The 21,395-nt window shown below is 50.3% G+C and overlaps 1 protein-coding gene across 1 annotated transcript; it reads left to right on the forward strand.

Annotated features, from left to right (window-relative positions):
• The first annotated feature begins 99 nt into the window (after nt 1-99).
• On the forward strand, nt 100-14,350 carry STC2 (stanniocalcin 2). The gene is made up of 4 exons (XM_081231943.1): nt 100-477; nt 2,539-2,681; nt 5,487-5,698; nt 10,794-14,350. Exons 1-4 carry the CDS (start codon nt 327-329, stop codon nt 11,194-11,196), a joined length of 909 nt encoding a protein of 302 aa, XP_081088069.1. The 5' UTR covers nt 100-326; the 3' UTR covers nt 11,197-14,350.
• Nucleotides 14,351-21,395: the final 7,045 nt, after the last annotated feature.

Raw genomic sequence — 21,395 nt, forward strand, 5'->3', positions numbered from 1 at the left:
CGGGCGGGGGTCTCGGATTGGTCCAGCCGCCGGGACAACACCTGCTCGACTCCTTCATTCAAGTGACACCAGAGCTTCCAGGGATATTTGAGGCACCATCCCTGCCATTGCCGGGCACTCGCGGCGCCGCTAACGGCCTGGTCACATGCTCTCCAGAGAGCTACGGGAGGGCGCTGGGTAACCTCTATCCGAGCCGCGGCCGCAAGGAGGGAAAAGGCGAGCGAGGAGGAAGAGTGGGAGGAGGAGGGGAAGCGGAGAAGGAGGAGGAAGAGGAGGAGGGGAGCACAAAGAATCCAGGTCTCCGGGCGGGAGGTTTACCAAGAACCATGTGTGCCGAGCGGCTGCGCCAGTTCGTGACCCTGGCTTTGGTGTTGGCTACCTTCGACCCGGCGCGAGGGACCGACGCCACCAATCCGCCCGAAGGTCCCCAAGACAGGGGATCCCAGCAGAAAGGCCGTCTGTCCTTGCAGAACACAGGTAAGTGCGTGCGCCCCAGCGGCGGGGAGCTGCTGGGAGAAGACACCCGGCACCCACGCAGAGCGCCCCGGGCGCTTCGCCCGGAACTGGGCGCCCACCCTGGGCCGCGCAAACTCTTGGGGTGGCGTAGGACGTGCAAAGGAAAGCGCGAGGCAAAGCGAGGTCCGCGCCGGGCTCCGCGCGCCCGGAATCCGCACGTGCTGGCAGGGTGATGAAATGGCTAGGGCAGGACTTGTTGCTGTCCTCCCTGGGTCGAGGGTAAGTGAAGCAGCGTCTGACGCGGCCAGTGCCGGCTCCGGAGTCCCCGGTCCGGTTCAGAGCTCCCTGCTCCATCCTGACCGGCTAGCGGGAGGCACGGAGGGTCCCCGGAGTGGGGCTGCGCCTTGAACCCGGAGAACTTCTCTTCCCAGCCGGCGGGCCGCGGCAGGACCGCTTCTCCCCTTCCTCAAAAGATGCCCGACATCCGAGAACTTTGTAGGCGAGACAAATTGCATTTTGAACTTTCCCCTTAGGGGGCATTCCTTTCGGAAGGGGTAGGGGCGGGTGGCGCAAAAGCGTACCTCTGCGGTGCTGCCGCCGTCCCCCTCTCCAGGGCAGGTCAGCAAGGGAAGAAATGGTGACACGGCCCGAACCGTGCGCCGCAGCTGCTCGACCGGCTCTCCGCTCACCCACAAGCTGCCGAGCACAGCCAGGCGTGCAGGGCTCGGGGCTGGCCCTTTTCCCAGCCTCCTGGAGAGGAAGAAAATCTGCCTACAGCTCCTTCGCTCTTCACGGCCCTCCCTTTATTTAGGGGGCCTGCGAACCCGGGGGCGGCGTGCGTGCGCTCACCGCACGAGCAGGAATGCACGAGTGCCCATTAGCGACGCCCGGAACGAGTGAATCGCGACCCTGCGCGCTCCTGGCCGGCGCGCCGGGGCCGCGCGTGGGGTCATCCGGGAGTCTCCCACCTCCATAGGCGGGTGCCAGCACCCGCGGCCCGCGCCCCGCTCATCCTAGGACCCTCACCCACCCTCTCCTCAGGGAAAGTCCCAGAGCTTTCCCTGAGAATCGAACGTGATTTTCGCTAGTTGGTGACCCTCAATAAATACACGCCCCTCATTCTCTCCGCAGATTTAATCTGAATGTGGATTATCTCCTCCGACCCCGCCCTTCTTCCAAAATATACTTTTCTGACGTAATTTTGTGGTTGGTTTAAGTCAAGGAATTGGGTAGGGGGAGGGAAGGAAGACAGGCTTTGCGCGCGGCAGCCTGACAGTTAACTCCCTCTCAGCCTGTCCTTTCACAGAGACAAATTAGGGCCACGTTCTGCGAAGGAGGGCAGCAAACTCCCGGGCCGCGGGAATTCTAGGGGATGAAGCGACATCTCACCCCGGCTCTGTTTAAAAGGAGCCTCTAACTGCGAAGGTTGCGTTTCTGCAGACTAGCCCGCATCTGACTCTATTCCTGAGCTTGCTTGCAAACCGCAGCTTCCCTAGCCTGGTATTTTTAATGCGGATGGTTTGGAGGCGCTGCCTTAATAGGAATTTTGTTTTGATTTTTAGATGTTGAATCATAAAGCTGAATTGAAACTGCTTTTTGGACGCTTTCATTGGGGGGTCAGGAAGGAAATGACCTTGATTTAATAGCAGCAGCTTCATCCAAGTAGAGAAGGGTATTTCATTGATGAAGTACAGAAGGGAAAGAGCAAGCTAATCGGTTGAAATTTTATTTTTGTCTGTGGGTTTAGAAAGCTGAAATATCTTATGCTTTCAAACTAAGTATTCCCACAAATACTTTAATAAGATGAGAAGGATGAAAAATGGAGTGTTCAGACCTAACTTCTGATTGTGACTTTCGCAATGTAGGTTTGGCTAATTTTTTACAAATATTTACAAATACATTTTCATAAGTAGATTAAGTGATGAAATGTTCTTTCCCTGGTTTTTTAGATCCTGAAATAGTCACTTCTAACTTTTTTTCTTAAATTTTCTTTTAGTCATTACTTTTATTTCAACCGGCCTCTCTGCACTCCCCAGCATGGCTGAGAATTTTGTATATGATTGTATGTAATTCTCATTTTAGCGGAAATCCAGCACTGCTTGGTCAACGCTGGCGATGTGGGGTGTGGCGTGTTTGAATGTTTCGAGAACAACTCTTGTGAGATACGGGGCTTACATGGAATTTGCATGACTTTTCTGCACAACGCTGGAAAATTCGATGCCCAGGTAAAAAACCATATTGAGCACCAAGAATGTTTTGTGTTAGCATAGCGTGATCGAAATGTTCATTGGAAAGACTTGTTAACAGATTTTCTTAGCTGATCGTCATGGTGGGTTTTAGCACTTGCCAGAGACCTTCTAGGTGAGCAGCAGGCTGCCAATGACTCCCCACTCCACTCCTGGAGTTGAGCTTTCTGGACCTGTCGTGTAGGCTAAATCCTTCTCCACTCTTCAACTGTGTCTCCACACACAGTGTGGAATGGAGACCAATTTGAACACTTATCTGAGGATTCTTAGCAGAGAAGACAAAAGTCATAATAAATAATAAACCCCTTCTAAGGGACACCTAAGGATGTCTGGCTACCCAGAACCCAGTCTGCAAGGCCCATCACATTTAGGAGCAGTAGGTTGAGGGGGGAAGGGCAAGGACTCCAACTGACCATGATGAAAGCGATTTTCAAGAATAAAAGAGACACAAAATTTGTAGAAATTCATCATCTCTTAGAGGGCATGTGGGGGGCTTCCCTGGTGGCGCAGTGGTTAAGAATCCATCTGCCAATGCAGAGGACACGGGTTCAATCCCTGGTCAGGGAAGATCCCACATGCTGCGGAGCAACGAAGCCCGTGCGCCACAGCTACTGAGCCTGCACTCTAGAGCCCGCGAGCCACAACTGCTGAAGTCCGCACGCCTAGAGCCTGTGCTCCGCAACAAGAGAAGCCCCCGCTCGCCTCAACTAGAGAAAGCCCACGCGCAGCAACAAAGACCCAACACAGCCAAAAATAAATAAATAAATAAATGTAGAGGGCATGTGGGCGTGTAGCATGGATAAATCAGGGCCTCCACAAGAGCAGACTTTTCTCCCTCCTTGGTAGTAGATCCTCCTTTCCCAACCTGAAAAGTCAGAACCCTGAATGAGTCCTGCTCTATATAATACATATAGTCAGGGCCTGACCCACTTCAGTTTTCCCAGGGTCCCCAGGGTAAAGCCCAGTTGCTCTGTGGGCAGGAAATGAACCCAACAAGCAACTTTATGGCTCCAGTGCCCACGATCCAAACACATTTCAGATGGAGCGGAGCATTAGGCTCATCTCCTTCAGGTCCTCCCCAGCCCATATATGCACTATGAAGTACCCTGTAGTTGTTACAGACTTCCTCTCCCATTTCATTGGAGAGCCATGACAGTGTTTGGAGGAGGCCAACAGTTTAGGTGTGATTTATGAACATCACCAGTCACCATGTACTGACATCCTGTAGAGAGCCTGACAAAGCAACGCCTGGGAACCAGAAAGCAATATGACAGGGCTGGCAGCCTCCCTTACAGAGGATGTGGGGTGGCAGCAGGGGAAACAGAAACCGGGGAAGGAAAGAAGAGTAGAACGTTTGAACTCCTTGAGACTCCCTAATAAAGCATCCCTTCTGGATTAACTGGAATTAGGAAACGTAATAGGAAATCCGGAGGAAAGATGTGTATTTCAGGGCGATCCCGCAGGATGTCAGGGAAGAATACCAAGAACATATTACTGCAGCCCTCGCATAAATTAATCTTCCTTTTTTTTTTCTCAACCAACAGCAGTATGTTCTCAAGTTAGAAGCATCCCTTTCAAGTCAGATCTCAGCCCATAACTACTTAATAAACTGGCACACCCTACCCTCCATCCTATTTGGCTCCCACTGGAGAGTCAGAGGAAAGGGGGCTACGGGGAGGTGGTTTTTCAGTGATCAGACACTATCTGTAGACATTTCAACCGCTTCTAAAGGAGAGAACTGAAATAAACATGCTGGCTGGCTTCCCACTTCCAACCTAAACCCATTTACTTTCTCAACTCCGGTACGTCCGCGCCTGTCTAAAAACAGGGGGTGGCCTCTCCAACGACAGCTTGTTTCTATAGTAAGCGGGGTGTGGGGATCCCTGGGTAGGTATCCCACAGTGCCTCTCTGCCCCGAGAGGTTGATAAGGGAGCTGCCGGCCTGGGCTCACCGCCACACCCCGAACAGCTGTCTCCTTTCTAGGATAAGAGCAATCTAATGGGGTTGCCAGGAAAGAGAACTGTAGGCCAGATGTATGCCTGGCTGCCTTCGCCACTCAGAGGCCGGGAGCATGGGGGAGGGGCTGTCAGTTGGGCAGTTCAGGCTCCAGATGCTGCCAGGCAGTGTGCCAGGCGGGCCTTTTAGAGGCAATAACCCTAACAGTTTAAAGGAGTCGAATTGCTTTCAAAAAGGAAAAGAATGCTCCTCCTTAAAGGCTAGGAGGAGACAAGAGAGAGTATGGGCTGGGGGTGGCAGGAGGCACTGAGACAGAGAAGGGAGGCCCAGCTAGCACCCGATCTTGACATCACTAGAAGGAACAAGGAAAGATGTGAGATTTGGACAAACAGGCACTTTCTACTTGAGAAAAACTCTTGCTGGGCACCACCAAGGAGTTCTGGATTTATGCCTGGCCAAATTCCCCTTTGTGTTCCAGAAGCGTTGCCACCAAACGGCCAACAGTGGGCCGCCTTGAGGATAGAGGGCCATGGGAGGCCCAGGACCAGGAAGCCTAGCAGAGCAGGTCAGGAGGAAGGAGGCCGATGCGTTTGTCTCCCGAGGAACATTCTTTGGGGCCGAATGCGGGGGTATCACGTCACTCTGGACGGACCTCCTGATGTAGCCTCAGCCTGTCCCCTGCAAGGGTGTCTGTGTGCGGCAGGGCCTTGGAGTTCAGTTGTCAGAAAAATCCCTTGTAAGCCCAAAAACAGTAAAAAAGTCGAAGTGTGTAACAAGGACTGGTCTCTTCCGCCCCCCTCTCCCTCCGCTGTCCCCTCTGCTCTCAGGGCAAGTCCTTCATCAAAGATGCCTTGAAGTGTAAGGCCCATGCTCTGCGGCACAGATTCGGCTGCATAAGCCGGAAGTGCCCGGCTATCAAGGAGATGGTGTTCCAGTTACAGCGGGAATGCTACCTCAAGCACGACCTGTGCTCTGCCGCCCAGGAGAACACCCGGGTGATGGTGGAGATGATCCACTTCAAGGACTTACTGCTGCACGAGTGAGTGCTGCCCTCTGGGGGCAGGGGGTTGGGGGGGGGGGGTAGGGAATGGTGCAACTAGGATAGAGGAAGGGGAGGCCTGCTGGGGCTGGAGGAGAGTCTTCCTCGGTTTGAGGGGCTGGTTTGTAGAGGCTGAACTCTCCTGTCAAACTGGGAAGGTTGTGGTTTACCTCAGAAAGCTGCGCACTGACTCCCTGGGAGTCCCCTTCCAGCTGGCCTTCAGGAAAAGCAAAAGAAATTTCCACCATCGGTTTCGAAATCCTAAGCAGTAGCCACAGGAAATATTTTCACCGAGCATGAGATGTGTAGAATTCGGAAATACCTTTCGTCTTCCCCTCAGCCAAGATCCCAACAGTGCCAGAGTGTTCCAAGTAGCCATGCAGGTGCCCCGGCAGACGGCCGAGAGCTGATAATATATATTGAGCATGTACTAAGTGCCAGGTATTGTGCTAAGGGCTTCATATGAATTTTTCACTTGATCCACATGACAGCGCCGTGAGCTGGGTACCATTCTCATCTCCATTTTACAGATAAGAAAACTGAGATTCACTGCGGTAAAGGTCGCACAGACAATGAAAGGCAAAGCCAGTGTAAGGAGCCAGGTGGTCGGACTCCAGGATTTACACTCTTACATACCAATAGCTTTTTTTCCTGCCTCCATAAGCTCTCTTTTCCTTTAGAAGGTCCAGTTCACCTTCTCTAACATTAACGCCGTCCCAGAGAAAATGCAAAACAAATGACAAAAACTTTAATCAGCTAAACACCTTTATGCCAAAGTGAGGAAATAGGAAGATACTTATTGGAAGACTTGCAATTCGATCCTAAACCCAGGACATCTCCTTCCTTAAAAAACATCCCTATAGAATCCTAAATTTTGCAGAGTAGTAAAGCATGTGGGTACATAGTTGCTTCTAACACAGTAGCCCCTGAAGGTTACAATGGCGCCTTCCTTGGGGACTTAGGGCAGAAAGCAAGCTACTAGCTAAGCAGCCCAGTACAAGTCATAGCACTGTTAGTCTTTACACAGTGACTTACTGAGCCAAATCAGTACAATTTTATGAACTCTTGCTCCTTAGTTTGTGCCATGGCCTCCCCCAGCTATGTCGCTAAACAGGCCACTCCCCACCCCCACATACACCACTTAGATCACAGAGGACAGCAACCGTCACCTGTCACTTTCCACTTGATTATGAGGCTCTAGGTATCTTGCAGCACCCCTTGGTGCAGTGTTAGAATTATAAGATTCACCATGAATCTCTGCCAGCAGCTCTTGCCAAGAGCAAACCGATGTGGCTTTTCCTTGAGTTACACTAACGCCTGATAAAATATTTTCTATTCTTCCAAATCCCTATAGAAAAACAAAGCAACAATAACATCAACAACAATAGCAATAACAATAACTATCATTTTCTGAGTGGGCCAGGCCCTTTGGCCAGAGACTTTACCTGGATTATCTCATTTATCTTTCCCAACAATGCTACAAGCCAGAGAATCCTGTCCCCATATAACAGAGGAAGAAAGTGAAGCTAAGAGGTTAAAGGTCTTACTCTGAGGTTCAATTCCTACTTTTCAACTTGGGAATTGGTGATTCTGAAGCCAGTTGTCAGGAATAGACCTCAAACCTCCTTGTAACCTAGGCTGCATTCTCCCCCCTAGACCAGCTAAAGGCTCAGTGGTCCCCAAATGTGGCAGGATTTTTCCCTTTTCTCAGAAACAGCCCCATTACACCAGCAGAGCACTGTGAAATTTCCTCCCTTCAAGGTGCCCCTGCAAGAGGCAGACACCCCATGGCTGAGAAACTCATGAAGTCATTTGTCCTCAGCCCACTGTCATCCTTTAGAGATAGTTTGTTGGCCTCAAGAATGGATGACGGGGCACTAGTTTTTAATTCTGTGGTACATTCTTGGAGCCAAGAAGACTTTGTCTTTCTGGGGAAACGTCTTCTGTGGGGAAATGAAGGTTTTGAGGTTTTTCACCACCCTCCCCACCTTGAATTTAAGGAGAGGTAAAGTGCTGTGGCTTTCTGACATCTCCTCTACGGAAACATGGTCCATGGGGCCATGGGACCCTGACTTCCAAAGGACTCCTTACATCATTTAGAGCCAACACATAGCCCCCACCCAGGCCTGCTCTGGAAATGCTGGTGGTCCATCCCAAAAGCAAACCTGGGCCATTTTCTTAAATTCTCAGTGTGGCTGCATACAAGTCATCTTGCCTCCTGCTAAGCCGGCACCTCTAGCTCCCCACAAATCCCCACTGCCTTCCCTTCTGAAGCCACGACTACACACTGCGTCAACTAGTACTTCAAGCTGAACTGAGGTTTTTGTTTTTTAACTATCTTAACTGATTTGGGCACAAAAGATCCCATCAGTCCCCAAATATCAAGAAGACCATTTAAGAATGTGTGACATTGGCCACAGATAAGAAAATGAAAACTGAATTTGCTCTTCCCTCTAGAGAGGAGGAAATCATAGTCACTCCAGAATGCACGTCACCCGCATCCCTCAACCGGATCCTCATCCACCCCAAAACATGTTCAGTTAAAGGGACTTCCTTCGAACCCTCTGTTCCCCTCACTCCTTCCCATCCCACCTCCTCCATATCAACCGCTTGGCCACCACACCCCCTGTCACTGAGTGCTGGCAGCCTCCAGGCACGTCCCGCTCCAAGTATTTTTAAAAAATCTTTTAGCCTTGCTGACGCCCAGTGGAGAGAGCTGGGCTTTGTCATTAGACACGGGCTGAGCTTGCAGCCGGAGAAGGCACCATGCCAGCTCGAAACAAGCTTAGATGAACACACAGCCCTCCCCACAGTTCACAGCTTTCTCCCCAGCCGACAGCGCTGAGGGCAGAAGAGAGCGTGGGCTAGTCCAGCCTTCCGGGACCGCCTCGGGATTCAGAGAGCTCATCTGGTGGGCAGGACGCCCTGGCAAAGGAGGCCAAGAGGCAGTCTGTGCATTCCCAAGAGGGTCTCCCCTTACTCTGGGGAAAGACACGTGAAGGAGAGCATCCCAAAAGGACAGATGCTCAGCCTCCACGATTTGCCCATCTAGCCCCAGGGGGTGGCCGGTAGGATCAGGTGCTAAAATCCCGATGCTACTCTAGCAGATATACTCGGTGACCCTGACCTCCCTGAGGCAGTCAGTTGCTAGTTTTCAAAAGATGGAAGGAAACAGACCTGCAGGGAGCATTTCCCTTGTGTTGCCCCATGCCCTCGTCTCTTAACTCAAGCAGACTTGGGTCATCACTGCCCTTGTCACGGTTAGGGGCCTGCCTTAGAGAGTTTCAGCACCCTGCCCATCAGCCATGCCCAGACTCTCTGACTCTGAAGGCATCGAGTAGGCCTTAAAAGGCAGCTTGATCTCTATCAGCCAGAACAGTCCTCCTCTCCACTCTCAGCCCAGCCCCAGGCCTTCCCAGCCCAGAAGCTTCCAAGCCACTTTCCCCCCCACCCCCCCACCTCGTCTCCTTTTTTATATCGATGAAATGAGGACAGTTCACTCAATTACAACTTGAGGACTAATTCATAAAAACGGCAGTAAACTACTTCACAAGTCTCAAAACACAATCTGCTCTTCCTGCTTGGCGGCAACTGTCAACTTGCAGAGAAAAGATTAAATGGGCTATAATGCAGCCCCCCAGGCGGTCCAGGCTCACAGAGGAAAAAAAAATTCTTGTTCTTCTGCTTACAAATGATCTCACGTTCCAGAGTGACTTCCTGCCCAAAGGGATGGCCCAGAGCTTCCATGTTCATGATCAGAGATATCCAGAAATTCTGCCAGTGAGGACTGCTTAAGAAAGCTGGTTAGCCACATGGAACACTCCATACCCCTCTCCCACCTTGGGGACCTTAAAAGGCCAGTGAGATGTAAGAAAGGCTCAGTGAGTGGGCCAGGAGAGCCCATTGCCAGGGGGTACCTTTTGCCAGATGGGCCCCAAAATATAAGAAGCAGGCACACACTGCTCCAGTTTTCTGCACACACCTCCCACCCGCAGGCGGAAGGTTTGCATGACGTGGTCCTCCAGCACTTTCCTAAACAACAACCCGGGGCAGCTGGGATGGCCTGAGCAACTGGCCCTCCCCTTGGGATCCCAGCGTGCTTATTTCACAGACAGCTGGCTCTCGTCCCAAGCACATAGACCCCTCCCAGCCAGCTCTCCCCTCCCTCATCTCCCGTTGTGGGGAAGCCCAGATTGGAAGCATAGAGGTGCTTAGACAGCCACTCCCCCACCTCGGCCTCTGCTACCAAGGAGGGGAAGAGCTCTGTGGGAATTCACATCCCCCCCCCCACCCTTCTCTGCCTGTTCCGGACTCCTCCAGGTACAGAGGAGAGTGCACCCAGAAACTTCCCAAAACACCCTTTATCACCATGAGCCCAAACCAGGGGCAAACACAGACCATGGGTAAGATGGTTTCTTGGGAGCCTCACGTACAAAGCTCACCTAGGAGAAGGACACCGAGTGCAAAGCCAGCCAGCCTCGCTTCCCTGCCATAAAGACTCCTCAGTTTGGTATTTAAGGCCCTTCACCATTTGCCTAAGTATTCCACTGGCTCGAAGACCCAGTTCCACACCCGCTAAAACCCTCCGAGTTAGCACACCCTAAACAGACCCGGAGCGCCCCTGCCCTCTTATTCACACAGCTGGCGTTCTTGCCCCCCGTCCCCAGAGATTCTTCCTAGACTTCTAGCATATGCACCTGTGAATTGTCACCGGTCCTTTTCTTTGTGCATGGCATTCGGGATCTTAGTTCCCCAGCCAGGGATCGAACCCGGCCCCCTGCAGTGGAAGCGTGGCTTCCTAACCACAGGACAGCCAGGGAAGTCCCTCACTGGCCCTTTATCTTGTGGTAGGCTCTCTCCCCAGCCTCCAATTCTCTTCAATGCCCGGCATGGAGCCCAGTCCTTAATGGCCACCCAGTCCATGTTGGTTGAGACCAGTACTCCAAAGAATAGGGGTAAAGGCTTCAAGTAGTTCCAGAAAGATCTTCCACCAAACCAAACCCAGGCCGAGTGTTGGTCACATCCCTCTCCCCTGGTATATCGGTCCTGCCCTCTGCAGGCATACTGCATCCTGGGTCTCTCTCTCAATCTCCAGACCCTACGTGGACCTGGTGAACCTATTGCTGACCTGTGGGGAGGAGGTGAAGGAGGCCATCACGCACAGCGTCCAGGCTCAGTGTGAGCAGAACTGGGGAAGTCTGTGCTCCATCTTGAGTTTCTGCACCTCGGCCATCCAGAGGCCTCCCACGGCGCCTCCCGAGCGCCAGCTCCAGGGCCACAGGGCCAAGGTCTCCAGGGGCCACCACGGCGAAGCAGGTCACCACCTCTCGGAGCCCAGCAGTCAGGAGACCCGCCGAGGTGCCAAGGGCGAGCGAGGTAGCAAGAGCCACGCAAACGCCCACACCCGGGGCAGAGCGGCCGGCCACGGGGCCCAGGGAACTTCTGGAAGCAGCGAGTGGGAGGATGAACAGTCCGAGTATTCTGATATCCGGAGGTGAAACGAAAGGCCCGGCCGGGAAATCGTTCCTCCACGCCGTCCATTTTCTTCTCTCTGGACATTCCAAAACATTTGCCATTCAAGAGGGGGGATGTCACACGCAGGATTTGATGGGGATTGCAGACTTGATGGAGGTGTACGTTAGCGGCATGAACAGGTGAAGCGGAGACTCCCTGGGCAGCAGCGAGGGCTCGGTTGTGCCCGCTGGGTCCCGCACCTGCACATCCCGAAAGGAGGGAGCCATCCGGCGTCCTCATTGCAACTTTGCCTCCTTTCCATCCGCGGAGCCCCTGGGCGGCATCCTGCGGTTCCCTCTGCTGTGGGAGGCGATGGGGAGGGGCGGGGGTGACCCCCGGGGCTGGATCGCGGCCCAGACCGCAGCTTCTGGTGCTGTCTTGGTGGAGGGCAGCTGGATTCCGGTGAAGGAGTGGGTGTGAAAATCTCCCTGGGAATCGGGAGAAGGGTGGAGAGGAAGCAGGGGCCGTGTGGGTGCTCGGTGCCAAACCAAATCCAGTTTCTTGCATGGGACCTTGAGATTTGGAGCAACTTGGGAAGGGGCGGGTGAGGGTTCTAAGTGTAATTTCTGAGCCATTGTTCTGTCTGGGGTACCCTGTCCGAGGGAGTGGCCCCTGTGTGTTTGTATTTTAACCACTGCTTCACGTCTCGATTTCACTTTTTTTTTATTTATCCAGTTACATCTCCATATCTGTCGTCTAAATAAATAGCTTTCAAACAAAGCAACTGGGTCATTAAAACCAGCTCAAGGGAAAACAAAAAACAACCCATCTTTGGGGGCTGAATTGTTTTTAGTGCTATTTTTAAAGGAATCAAAGAGCAGTGTAGCCGTACATCTGACTGCCTGACGTGGGCACATTGCCACTTAGGGCAAAGCCACACCTGGAGGAAAATGCACACAGGAGGAGTGCATTTGACAGATTTCCTTTTGCATTTCGGCATCTCACCTTGACCCTCAGCCAAGACAGATGAAGCACCGTACCCTGGATTCCATGAGGCCAAGTTGGAAAGCTGGCCTCTCCGTGCTGGAGGATGGAAAAGGGGAACACAGAAGGACTACTCAGTAATTTTCACCAAGGAATGCCGACCTTTTGCATAAATGGAGGAGACTGCTGAAAATCGCTGAGGGACGAGATTTCCCAGATCCAGATTGAAAATTTAGCAATAAGAAAAGGAGTCAGAGTAAACAAAAGAAAGGCAGAGAGGAGAGACAGAAGTAAAGATACAGGGAGAAGATTAGAACAGAAATCGTCAGCAGTGGATGGCTCGTGGTTACTGAAGAGGTTTCAGAGATAGGCCTTTACTTCTCTTTCCCAACAGGCTACAAATTAAAGCTTATCCTTTCTTGCAGCCAGTACTCAGACAGGAGCCCAGTATTGCAAGGAGTGGATGGATGTGCTGGGCCAGGTCCTTCTAGAGCAGGGGTCGGCAGACCTTCTCTATAAAGGTCCAGATAGGGAATACACTATTTTCGGTTTGGCAGGTTGTATGCTTTCTGTTGCAGCTACTCAACTAAGCCTTTGTCGCCTGAAAGCAGACATACGTAGACAACACATACCAAATAGGCTTGGCTCCACGCCATTAAAAGTTTATTTAACAGGGACCCAACTGGACTTGGCACTTGGGCCTGAGTTTGCTGACTGCTGTTCTAGTGACTGGGCAAAAAAGTATGCATCCTCCATTTACATAGCTTTCCCTGAAAGCAACCTGAAGCCAGAGATAAAGAAGCTAAATTTATCTACTCGAAAATGATTTGTTCCACAGAATGCCCTTACCCAAAGCACAGCTAGTGTTTATATAACCCAAATCCAATCTCATTGCTGCCAAGACATGGTGCCGGAGCGTCATTTCCCCAATCTTTCATGATCCATGTTGGAAAGAAACCATTTGGGTGTCGGGGGAGGGGGACAAAAGGCTGAGAGAAGCACCTAGAGAGAGCTAGAGCTGCAGAAAGAGGAGGAGACGGTGCACTTAATCCGGCTCTGCCCTTGGAGGGAGGAGGACCGGTGTGTCAGGCTCTGCCATGGCAACCGAACATAAACCGTGTTCGGTTTACGTTCAAGCCACAAACATAAGCGGTGGATGCCCTCACTGCTTATGCCTTGAGAACGTGTCTCAAGCCGCGCAGCACGTGGACTGTTTTCCTTACATCACTCAAAAGCTGAAGCAATAACATTCTCTCGCGTTGCTGGGTCAGCTGTTCATTTGTTCGCCGGCTCCTGGGCTGGATGGGTGAAAGGCATCACTTTTATGTTTTCCTCAGTGTAACTATTTTACGTGTTCGCTCCTGACGTCCCATGTGTTGCTTCTATTGTAAATATTTGTCATTTGTATTTATTATCCCAGTGTTTTCCCCCAAGGCATAAAATTGCTTACTATGTTGATTTGAACCCCCTCACTGATCTCTGTTGTATATTTTTCATGCCACTGTTTTGTTTCTTCTCAAAAGTCAGGTAGAAATCCTTGCATTCTGGTTCCTAATGTTTTGAAGCCTACAATAGTATTTATTGCTGAGATTTTTTATCTCAAAACTGAGGAAAATCCAAATTCCTGTAAGCATGGACAGAGGCATTTGTACAATCTAAAATGTAAGCAAAGTCATCCTTAAAAATAGGCCCTGAACTTGGGGCTTCGTACTTCATACAAATTTGCTCTTGAGCCTTCCTTTGAGGAAGGATGTGGATTCCAAATAAAGATATGATGTTTATTTTGAGCCTTGCATCTTAACAAGATGATCCAAACACCTCTCCTTTGTATCAATAAATAGCCCTGTTATTCTGAAGTGAGAAGCCTGAGTAGAGTGAAATACTAACACTCAAAATTAAAATAGAAAACGCCAGCCCAGAGCTATAGTCACACTTTGACACACACACACACACACACACACACACACACACACACACGCAGAGAAATTTCAACTCGAACCAAGGAAAAGTCTTCGTTAGAACAACATGGGAAAACAATGCTTCCAGGGCCCATTTCCTAAGGAAGAACAACCCTCATCCGATCTCAGCATTGGTACCACGTGAGCTCGCTAAGTCATAATATCTGTTTCTGTTATGGATTTAGGCAGCAGGACCTGTACATTGTCACACTGCATTATCTTTCTCCAAGCATTAATAAAGGTTTTAAATAATTGACTTCCCCTTGAGTAGCGTTATTGTCTGAGAGGGCTTTGGATGGGCCAAGGGAGATGACTGTGAGCAAGTGGGGTTTGAGTCCATTTTAAATGCTGGATGTTCAGATATCTACAAAAAAGAAACAGACTCACAGACATAGAGAACAGACTTGTGGTTGCCAAGGGGGAGGGGGTTGGGGGAGGGAAGGATTGGGAGTTTGAGATTAGCAGATGCAAACTATTATATATAGAATGGATACAAAACAAGGTCCTGGGACTTCCCTGGTGGCCTAGGGGTTAAGATTCCGGGCTTTCACTGTGGTGGCCCAGGTTCAGGGCAAGATCCTGCAAGCTGCGTGTTGCAGCCAAAAAAAAAAAAAAGACAACAACAAGGTCCTACTGTGTAGCACAAGGATCTATATGCAGCATCCTGTGATAAACCATAATGGAAAAGAATATGAAAAAAGAATATATATTCTATGTATAATTGAGTCACTTTGCTGTACAGCAGAAACTAACACCACATTGTAAATCAACTATACTTCAATAAAGATTTTTTTTAAATGCTGGATGTTCAGTTTACAGAGAGGGGAACCCAGGGAAGAAGACCGCCCTGGGCTTCTCCTCCATCACAGGGACTCTGTTCAAAACCCTGCCTGGATCACCCAGACAAAGAGGAGGATGAGCTTCCTGTGATTGGCCCAGGGCCATCAGGGCGGTCCTCACAGCTCCCTCTGGAGTCCACAGACCTTGGAGTTGGCCACCCCTTCTTTCAGACTGAGCCTGCAGTGGACGCCACCGGAATAAAAGCTCAATGGCTCTGCACAGGCAGGGAAGCCTCAACACAACAGAGCTGGAGTCCCTGATTTACTCCACCATTGGCATACCTACTATGTGCCCAGGACCACATTAGGCACGTTGCATACGTAATCTCATCCCCAGTATGTCCCACAAGTAGCAGGTCTTATCCCCATTCTACAGGTGAAGAAACCAAGGTATAGAAAAATAAAGCAACTTCTCCCAAACCATGTGGCTAGTGAGGGGGGCGGGGTCTGAACTCAAACCCAAATGTGTGACTCTAAGCACACATGCTTTCCCCCACTTCAGGCCTAGATCCTCCACATCTGATTTCTTTTTAAATTTAAACCAATCAGTATTATTCCTATTTTACACAGGGCTTAGAGAAAGAATAAATTATACTCTTAGCTTTATAACACCAGGCCTCTGAGGAGTTCTGCTTTAGAACGGAAAGGAAAATTGATGCTCTCACCTTTCCTCTCTGCAAAGACTCAGATTTTGGTTCAGGTTAAAGGAAGAGCAGGAACATCACGGCATCTCATTGCTTTTCTGTGCATGTGGGTAATTTTTTTTTTAAGGCGCTTCTCGAGTGTCCCTGAGGAAATCATTTGGGCAGTGGCTGGCTTGTGTCACCATGTAGATTGAGTTGTCTCCACTAAACCCACCTGATCGCCAGCCCTGCCTGAGACGTCAGGCTTCCTTGAAATCTTCACCACTGTCATCACCCTCATCACGATAGTTGCAGTTTCTTGTGGATCTGTTATGTGCCCCATGCGCTGCCTGGTGCCTTACAGGTATTATTTCTGATCCTCATTTTACATATAAAGAAACTGAGGCTCAAAGGCATCTTAACTTGCCTAGAGCCCATCGCAAGGTTAGTGAGCTCCAGGGGGTGGCAGGGCTCACCCTGCTCTGCCTTACCATCCATCCCCCCTGATGTGAAACTGTGGGTTTAATACCCCCGAGTTCAGAAACGCAGCTGCCTCCCCGCAACCTTCAGGACTGCTCCAGTCCACCGGTTCAGGAACAATGAGGCTGTGGGAGGGTTAGAAGATCTTCCAAATACGCTAGTATTTAAGCAAAGTTTCCAAAAGGAGCAATTGTGGGTCCCGCAATCTGGAGACGGAAATTTGAATTTATTCTAAAGTCAAAAAAAAAAAAAAGAAAGCACCCTACTGAGGAGGGGACAAGCCTTGTCCAGAGAACACGTTTTATGTAAAAGTATTTGCGGGGAGGGGTGGCGAAAAAGAAGGAAAAGAGCAATACAAGCTTTGAGCTGGGAGTCATGCGTGGCTGCTAGCATAAGCAGTTCAGTTTTTATCACTCCCCAGAAAGAGCGCACACTCAAAAGTCACTCACTGAAGAGAACGGGGCGGGGGGGGGGGGGGAAGCCACAAAGCCAACCTAAGCTTATGCGTGAAACGAGCCCCACCAGGATGAACTCTGATGTCCCAGAGAACCCAAGCCTCCTGGCACTCGAGGGTGTATTCCCACCTACCACCATGTAACATCAGGTCTGCCTGGGCGAACTAAAGCATGGGAAAGACAAGAGAAGCCCCTCCAGGAATTCTCAGAGGCAGGGTAATTGTTCACAAGGTGCTGAGGAGAATCAGCTAATTCCACGTTCCATTGGAGAGTTTCCAGGATCGTTTATAGTTCTTAAAGCTAAGGGGGAGCGGCCATGTAAACAGAAGTGACAACCTAATAAGAATGGAGACCACTTGCCTGCTTACCCTGGTGAGTCATGCAGAATACTCAGCAGAGGACTGGGGGCACCAAAGAGGGCTTCGTGCAGGGTGGATGACCAGGCCCTGGAATTTTGTCCTGGTTGTTTATTGCAATGTTAACAACAACCCCCAAAACATAGTAGATTGAAACAATGATTTTATTTTGCTCACAATTTTGTGGGTCAGAAACTTAGAAAGGGCTCTGCTGGGCGGTTGGTCTCTTCTCCAGATGGCGTTAGCTGCCTTCCCAGATGGATGGATGGGCCCTTTAAGATGGCATCTCAGTGCTCCTGGCCCCCACCCTCATCCCCTTCTCTCTCTCTCCCTCTCCATGTGACACCTCATCCCCCAAGGCCTCGCAAATCATGGCTGTCTCAGGGTGGTTAGTCTCCCTTCCTCCCTTCCATGGTAACTGGCTTCCCCAAGACAGACTGGAGGATTTTACAGCACATTCTGCAGATCTAAACTAGGGTTTGAAGTTCATCCTTGGAAATGAATGTCACAAGGGCAGACACTGACCTCTGCACACAGTTTCATGTCTCTCCAGAGGCCCAGCCATCACACAGTGGGAACGAATGAATGAATGAAACCTCTTGTCCTAAAAGGATGCCAACTTGTCAAATCAGATAAGTTTCAATTCACTTTAACTCCTAAAGGAAATATATCCTTGTGTCCTTGTAAGGGGCACTGACATGTCAGAGAGTCAGTGAGTGGGTGTCAGAATTAAAGGTCACTGGGAAGCCTAATAATTTTAGAGTCAGGAGACATAATATTGATCCAGACACTTACTTGTCTTGTACCTGGTAAATCTCTTTTTTAAAAAAAAATAATGACTGAAAAACTAAATCAGGACTGACCCTGAGATCTTGGCAAATCAGTTAAACTTTGTAAGCCTGTTTCCTCAGCTACAAAATAAGGAAACTAACAGCTACGCTGCTTCCCTCACACTGGGTAGTGAGGAGAAATGACTGAAGCTATACGAAAGTGACAATACACAGGAGATGCTCTGAAGACCATGGATGCCATGTCAACAGTGGGGATTAGTCCTCCTGGCCATTTTGGAAGGTTTGAGCCTAAAGTCAAGAGCACAGAAGGGATGAGCTGTCCCATTCTTTCCACTGTCCTGGCAGTTGTCTGAGGCAGGTACAAAGTATTCTATGGCCAGGATAGAGGGGTCAGCCCCACACAGTGGGAATTTGAACCAGGCATAAGGGGGCAGAGCCTAACTAGGTGGATACTGAGCAGCTCCAAGCGGTAGGTTGGGCCAGGCAGCAACCAACACGCTGGGAGCAGAGGGCCTTCCTGCCAGGCTCTCTCTCCGCAAACCTCAAGGCAAGGGACCCACAGAAAAGCCAGTTCATAAACTCCTTAATGAGAAAGAAAGCAGAGACTGACAGAGATGAGGGAGGAGAGAGATTTGGGGCCAGAGCCCACTCCACTGGATGCCAAGGTTCCTGAGAGTTGGACATTTGGAAAAGATCTGGCCTGGAGTAGCCAAGGATTTGGGACAGGGCTCCTTCCGGCTGCTGGGACTGTCAAGAAGAGAAGGAGGGGGAGGAAAATGACTCAGCTGAAATGAAGAGGAATGTATTTTTAAAAAGGAAAACGATGAAAGGCACAAAGGAATGAGATGGAGCCCCAGGATAGGGTCCAAATGCCTTCTCAGAGGAAGTGGGGCCGATCTGCAAAACGCTAGTGGACTCACTAGGGTTTCCAGACCAAGAATAGCACCTTTAAAATGAAGAGTGCTTTCCAGGCTTGCCAGGCCCACTGCCCTTGAAGCCCTCCAGGTCCGTGGTCCCCAGGGACTGGCGCCCGCCTCTGCAGGAGAAATGATGGGGGTGACCCGGCAGTGTAGAAGCTTCTCCACACTTTTGATGCTGAAGATGGGGGCAGTTCTTGAACAGAGGAGTTAGGGAAAAACTCATTTCACATTCAGGCTCACACTCACCCAGCAGGGCAAGCCTGAGCACAGAAGGGATAAGCTGTCAAGAACACAGAAGGGATAAGCTGCCCCATCCTTTCCTAGGAGGGTCTGTGATGCCCTGCGACTCCTCCCTTGCCCCATTCTATCCACTGAACCCTGGTTGGGGGTGGGGGGGGAAGGGAGGGGTGTGGAAGCAGGCTCCCTCCCCAGAAGCTGACACAACTCCAATCCCCCACTCCCAACAGCCAAGGTCAGATGACCCTGATTGCAAAAGTGTCAATGGAGGGTGAGAAGAGATATGAGAATAAAGAGAAGCTGCTGTCTGACAGCTCTGCATCTCCTTCCCCCCGGCTTATCCAACTGTTGGGTTCACGCTGGGGTCCACCTCCCCCTTAGCACTGAACTCACATTTCTAGAAGAGGGAAGATTAGGAAGAAGAGTTCAGCTCAGCATGGCCCAAGAGCTATGAACCCCTCGCACAAGCATGTCAAGGCCGTCAGCCTTTCTGAGTCACTCAACGTTTACCCAGAGGCTCCCGTCATTGGGAAAATCATCATGTATCCTCCTGGGAGGATATGAAGCAGGAAAGCCAGCCTGCTGGGGAGCACAATGACAGATGCAGAGGAGGACCCAGGAGGGGGTCGGCTGACCAAACCCCACTGCCCCACTGTCCAGAAGCAAGGCTGGGGTGGGAAGCCTCCCCCGACCCTTTGTGAGAGAGCTCTCTGACTACAACCCTACATTCTAACAGAAAACAGGAAACCGGCAGAGAATTCCTGGCCCTCCAGACCCTGGGTTATCCCAGCACCTCTGAGAAGAGAAGCTGTCCCTCTGGGCCATTCAGATGGCTGCCAGCACCTGGCAGAGGGAATCTCCAGGCACCTAGTGACTGTAGCTACACAGAAAGAATGGGGCCAGCTGCCCTCTGAGGCCCCTTCTGCCAGCTGTAGCTGGCCTGAGGTTCCCTCAACCTTGCACTTTCAACACAGACCTCTATAGGCAGCGCTAGAAGCACCTACACACCTGTATTTCCAGGGCCTGGGGCCTCGGAAGCTGGGCCAGTTAGGGAAGGCAGAGACAGAATTAAAAGTGCGAGAGATCTGTTGGAAGAAACACTGTGAAGGATCAAGTGGAAAGAAGAAGCAGGCAGGTGGAGCCTCAGACCGCAGTGCAGGGCTGACACCTGAGAAGGGAGAGAGGGAAGGAAGGAGGGCTGAGCAGGACCTCAGGGCAGCTCTGAGAAAGTCGCAGCCAGGATGGTGGGGAGCCCAGGGTAAAGCGTGCTGCTCTGTGTCAGGCAGGCATGCCTGGCTCTGGCCCCCTATTCATGGGCTCAGTCATCTCCAGGAACAGCCTGGGAAGAGGGTGGCTCAGCCCCAACACGCTGATGGGCCTGGAAGGAGTGGGAGGTGGAGGCCGAACTAGCTGCACTCTTCACAGCAAGAAGGTCTGAGCAGCACACTCCCACAGCTACCTAAAAGCCAATGCTTTTTAAAACCTGCTTCATAGTAAGTGAAGTTAGTCAGACAGAGAAAGGCAAGCATATCTCTTATATGTGGAATCTAAAAAAAAAAGATACAAATGAACTTAATTACAAACAGAAACAGACTCACAGACAGAAAACGAACTTACAGTTACCAAAGGGGAAAGCTGGTGGGGAGGGATAAATTAGGAATTTGGGAGTAACACATGCACACTACTATATATAAAGTAGATAAACAACAAGGACCTACTGTATAGCACAGGGTATAGCACTCAATATTTTGTAATAACCTATAAGGGAAAAGAATGTGAAAAAGAATATATATATATATATATATATATATATATATATATATATATATATCACTTTACCATACACCTGAAACTAACACAACATTGTCAATCAACTATACTTCAATAATTAATTAATTAATTTTTAAAAATGATAACAACTAAAAAATAAAAACCTTCAACAGAGCAATTAATTCTTGAGACAGGTTCTACCCATGACCAGTCCTTTGGCAAGAGGCTTTGTCGGGTTGTGTGCAAAACAAGTTAAGAGAATGAAGGTAACAGTGATTGGCAAACTAGAAGGCCCACACTAGAAGTTCACAAAATGGCGTCTCACAGGTCACGTATGACCTGCGGGTTTTGTTTGACTCATACATTGATTTTTTTTTAAGTTAAATTAGTTGCCAGCACATACAAGCCACAAAAATCCAAACTTCCAGCTTTTCTTCAAAAATAATAACGTTGGACTTCCCTGGTGGCGCAGTGGTTAAGAATCCACCTGCCAACACAGGGGACACGGGTTCGAGCCCTGGTCCAGGAAGATCCCACATGCCGCGGAGCAGCGAAGCCCGTGCACCACAACTACGAAACCTGTGCTCTAGAGCCTGTGAGCCACAACTACTGAAGCCCACGTGCCTGGAGCCCATGCTCCGCAACAAGAGAAGCCACCACGATAGAAGCCCACGCACCGTGAAGAGTAGCCCGCTGCTCACCACAACTGGAGAAAGCTCGTGTGCAGCAACAAAGACCCAAAGCAGCCAAAAATAAATTAATTAAAAAGAAAAAAAGAATCAAAACATCCATCAGTCCTGAGCCCACATTCCAGTCCACCACAGTCCCAA

This window comes from Mesoplodon bidens (assembly GCF_964165515.1).
Source record: "Mesoplodon bidens genome assembly, chromosome: 4".
NCBI lineage: Eukaryota > Metazoa > Chordata > Mammalia > Artiodactyla > Ziphiidae > Mesoplodon > Mesoplodon bidens.

Excerpts from the sequence above, each read along its gene's own strand:
- STC2 (XM_081231943.1), top strand. The coding sequence starts at position 327 with ATGTGTGCCGAGCGGCTGCGCCAGTTCGTGACCCTGGCTTTGGTGTTG. Across the intron at positions 2,682-5,486 it reads CTGGAAAATTCGATGCCCAG|GGCAAGTCCTTCATCAAAGA; the intron begins GTAAAAAACCAT and ends CTCTGCTCTCAG. Across the intron at positions 5,699-10,793 it reads AAGGACTTACTGCTGCACGA|ACCCTACGTGGACCTGGTGA; the intron begins GTGAGTGCTGCC and ends CTCAATCTCCAG.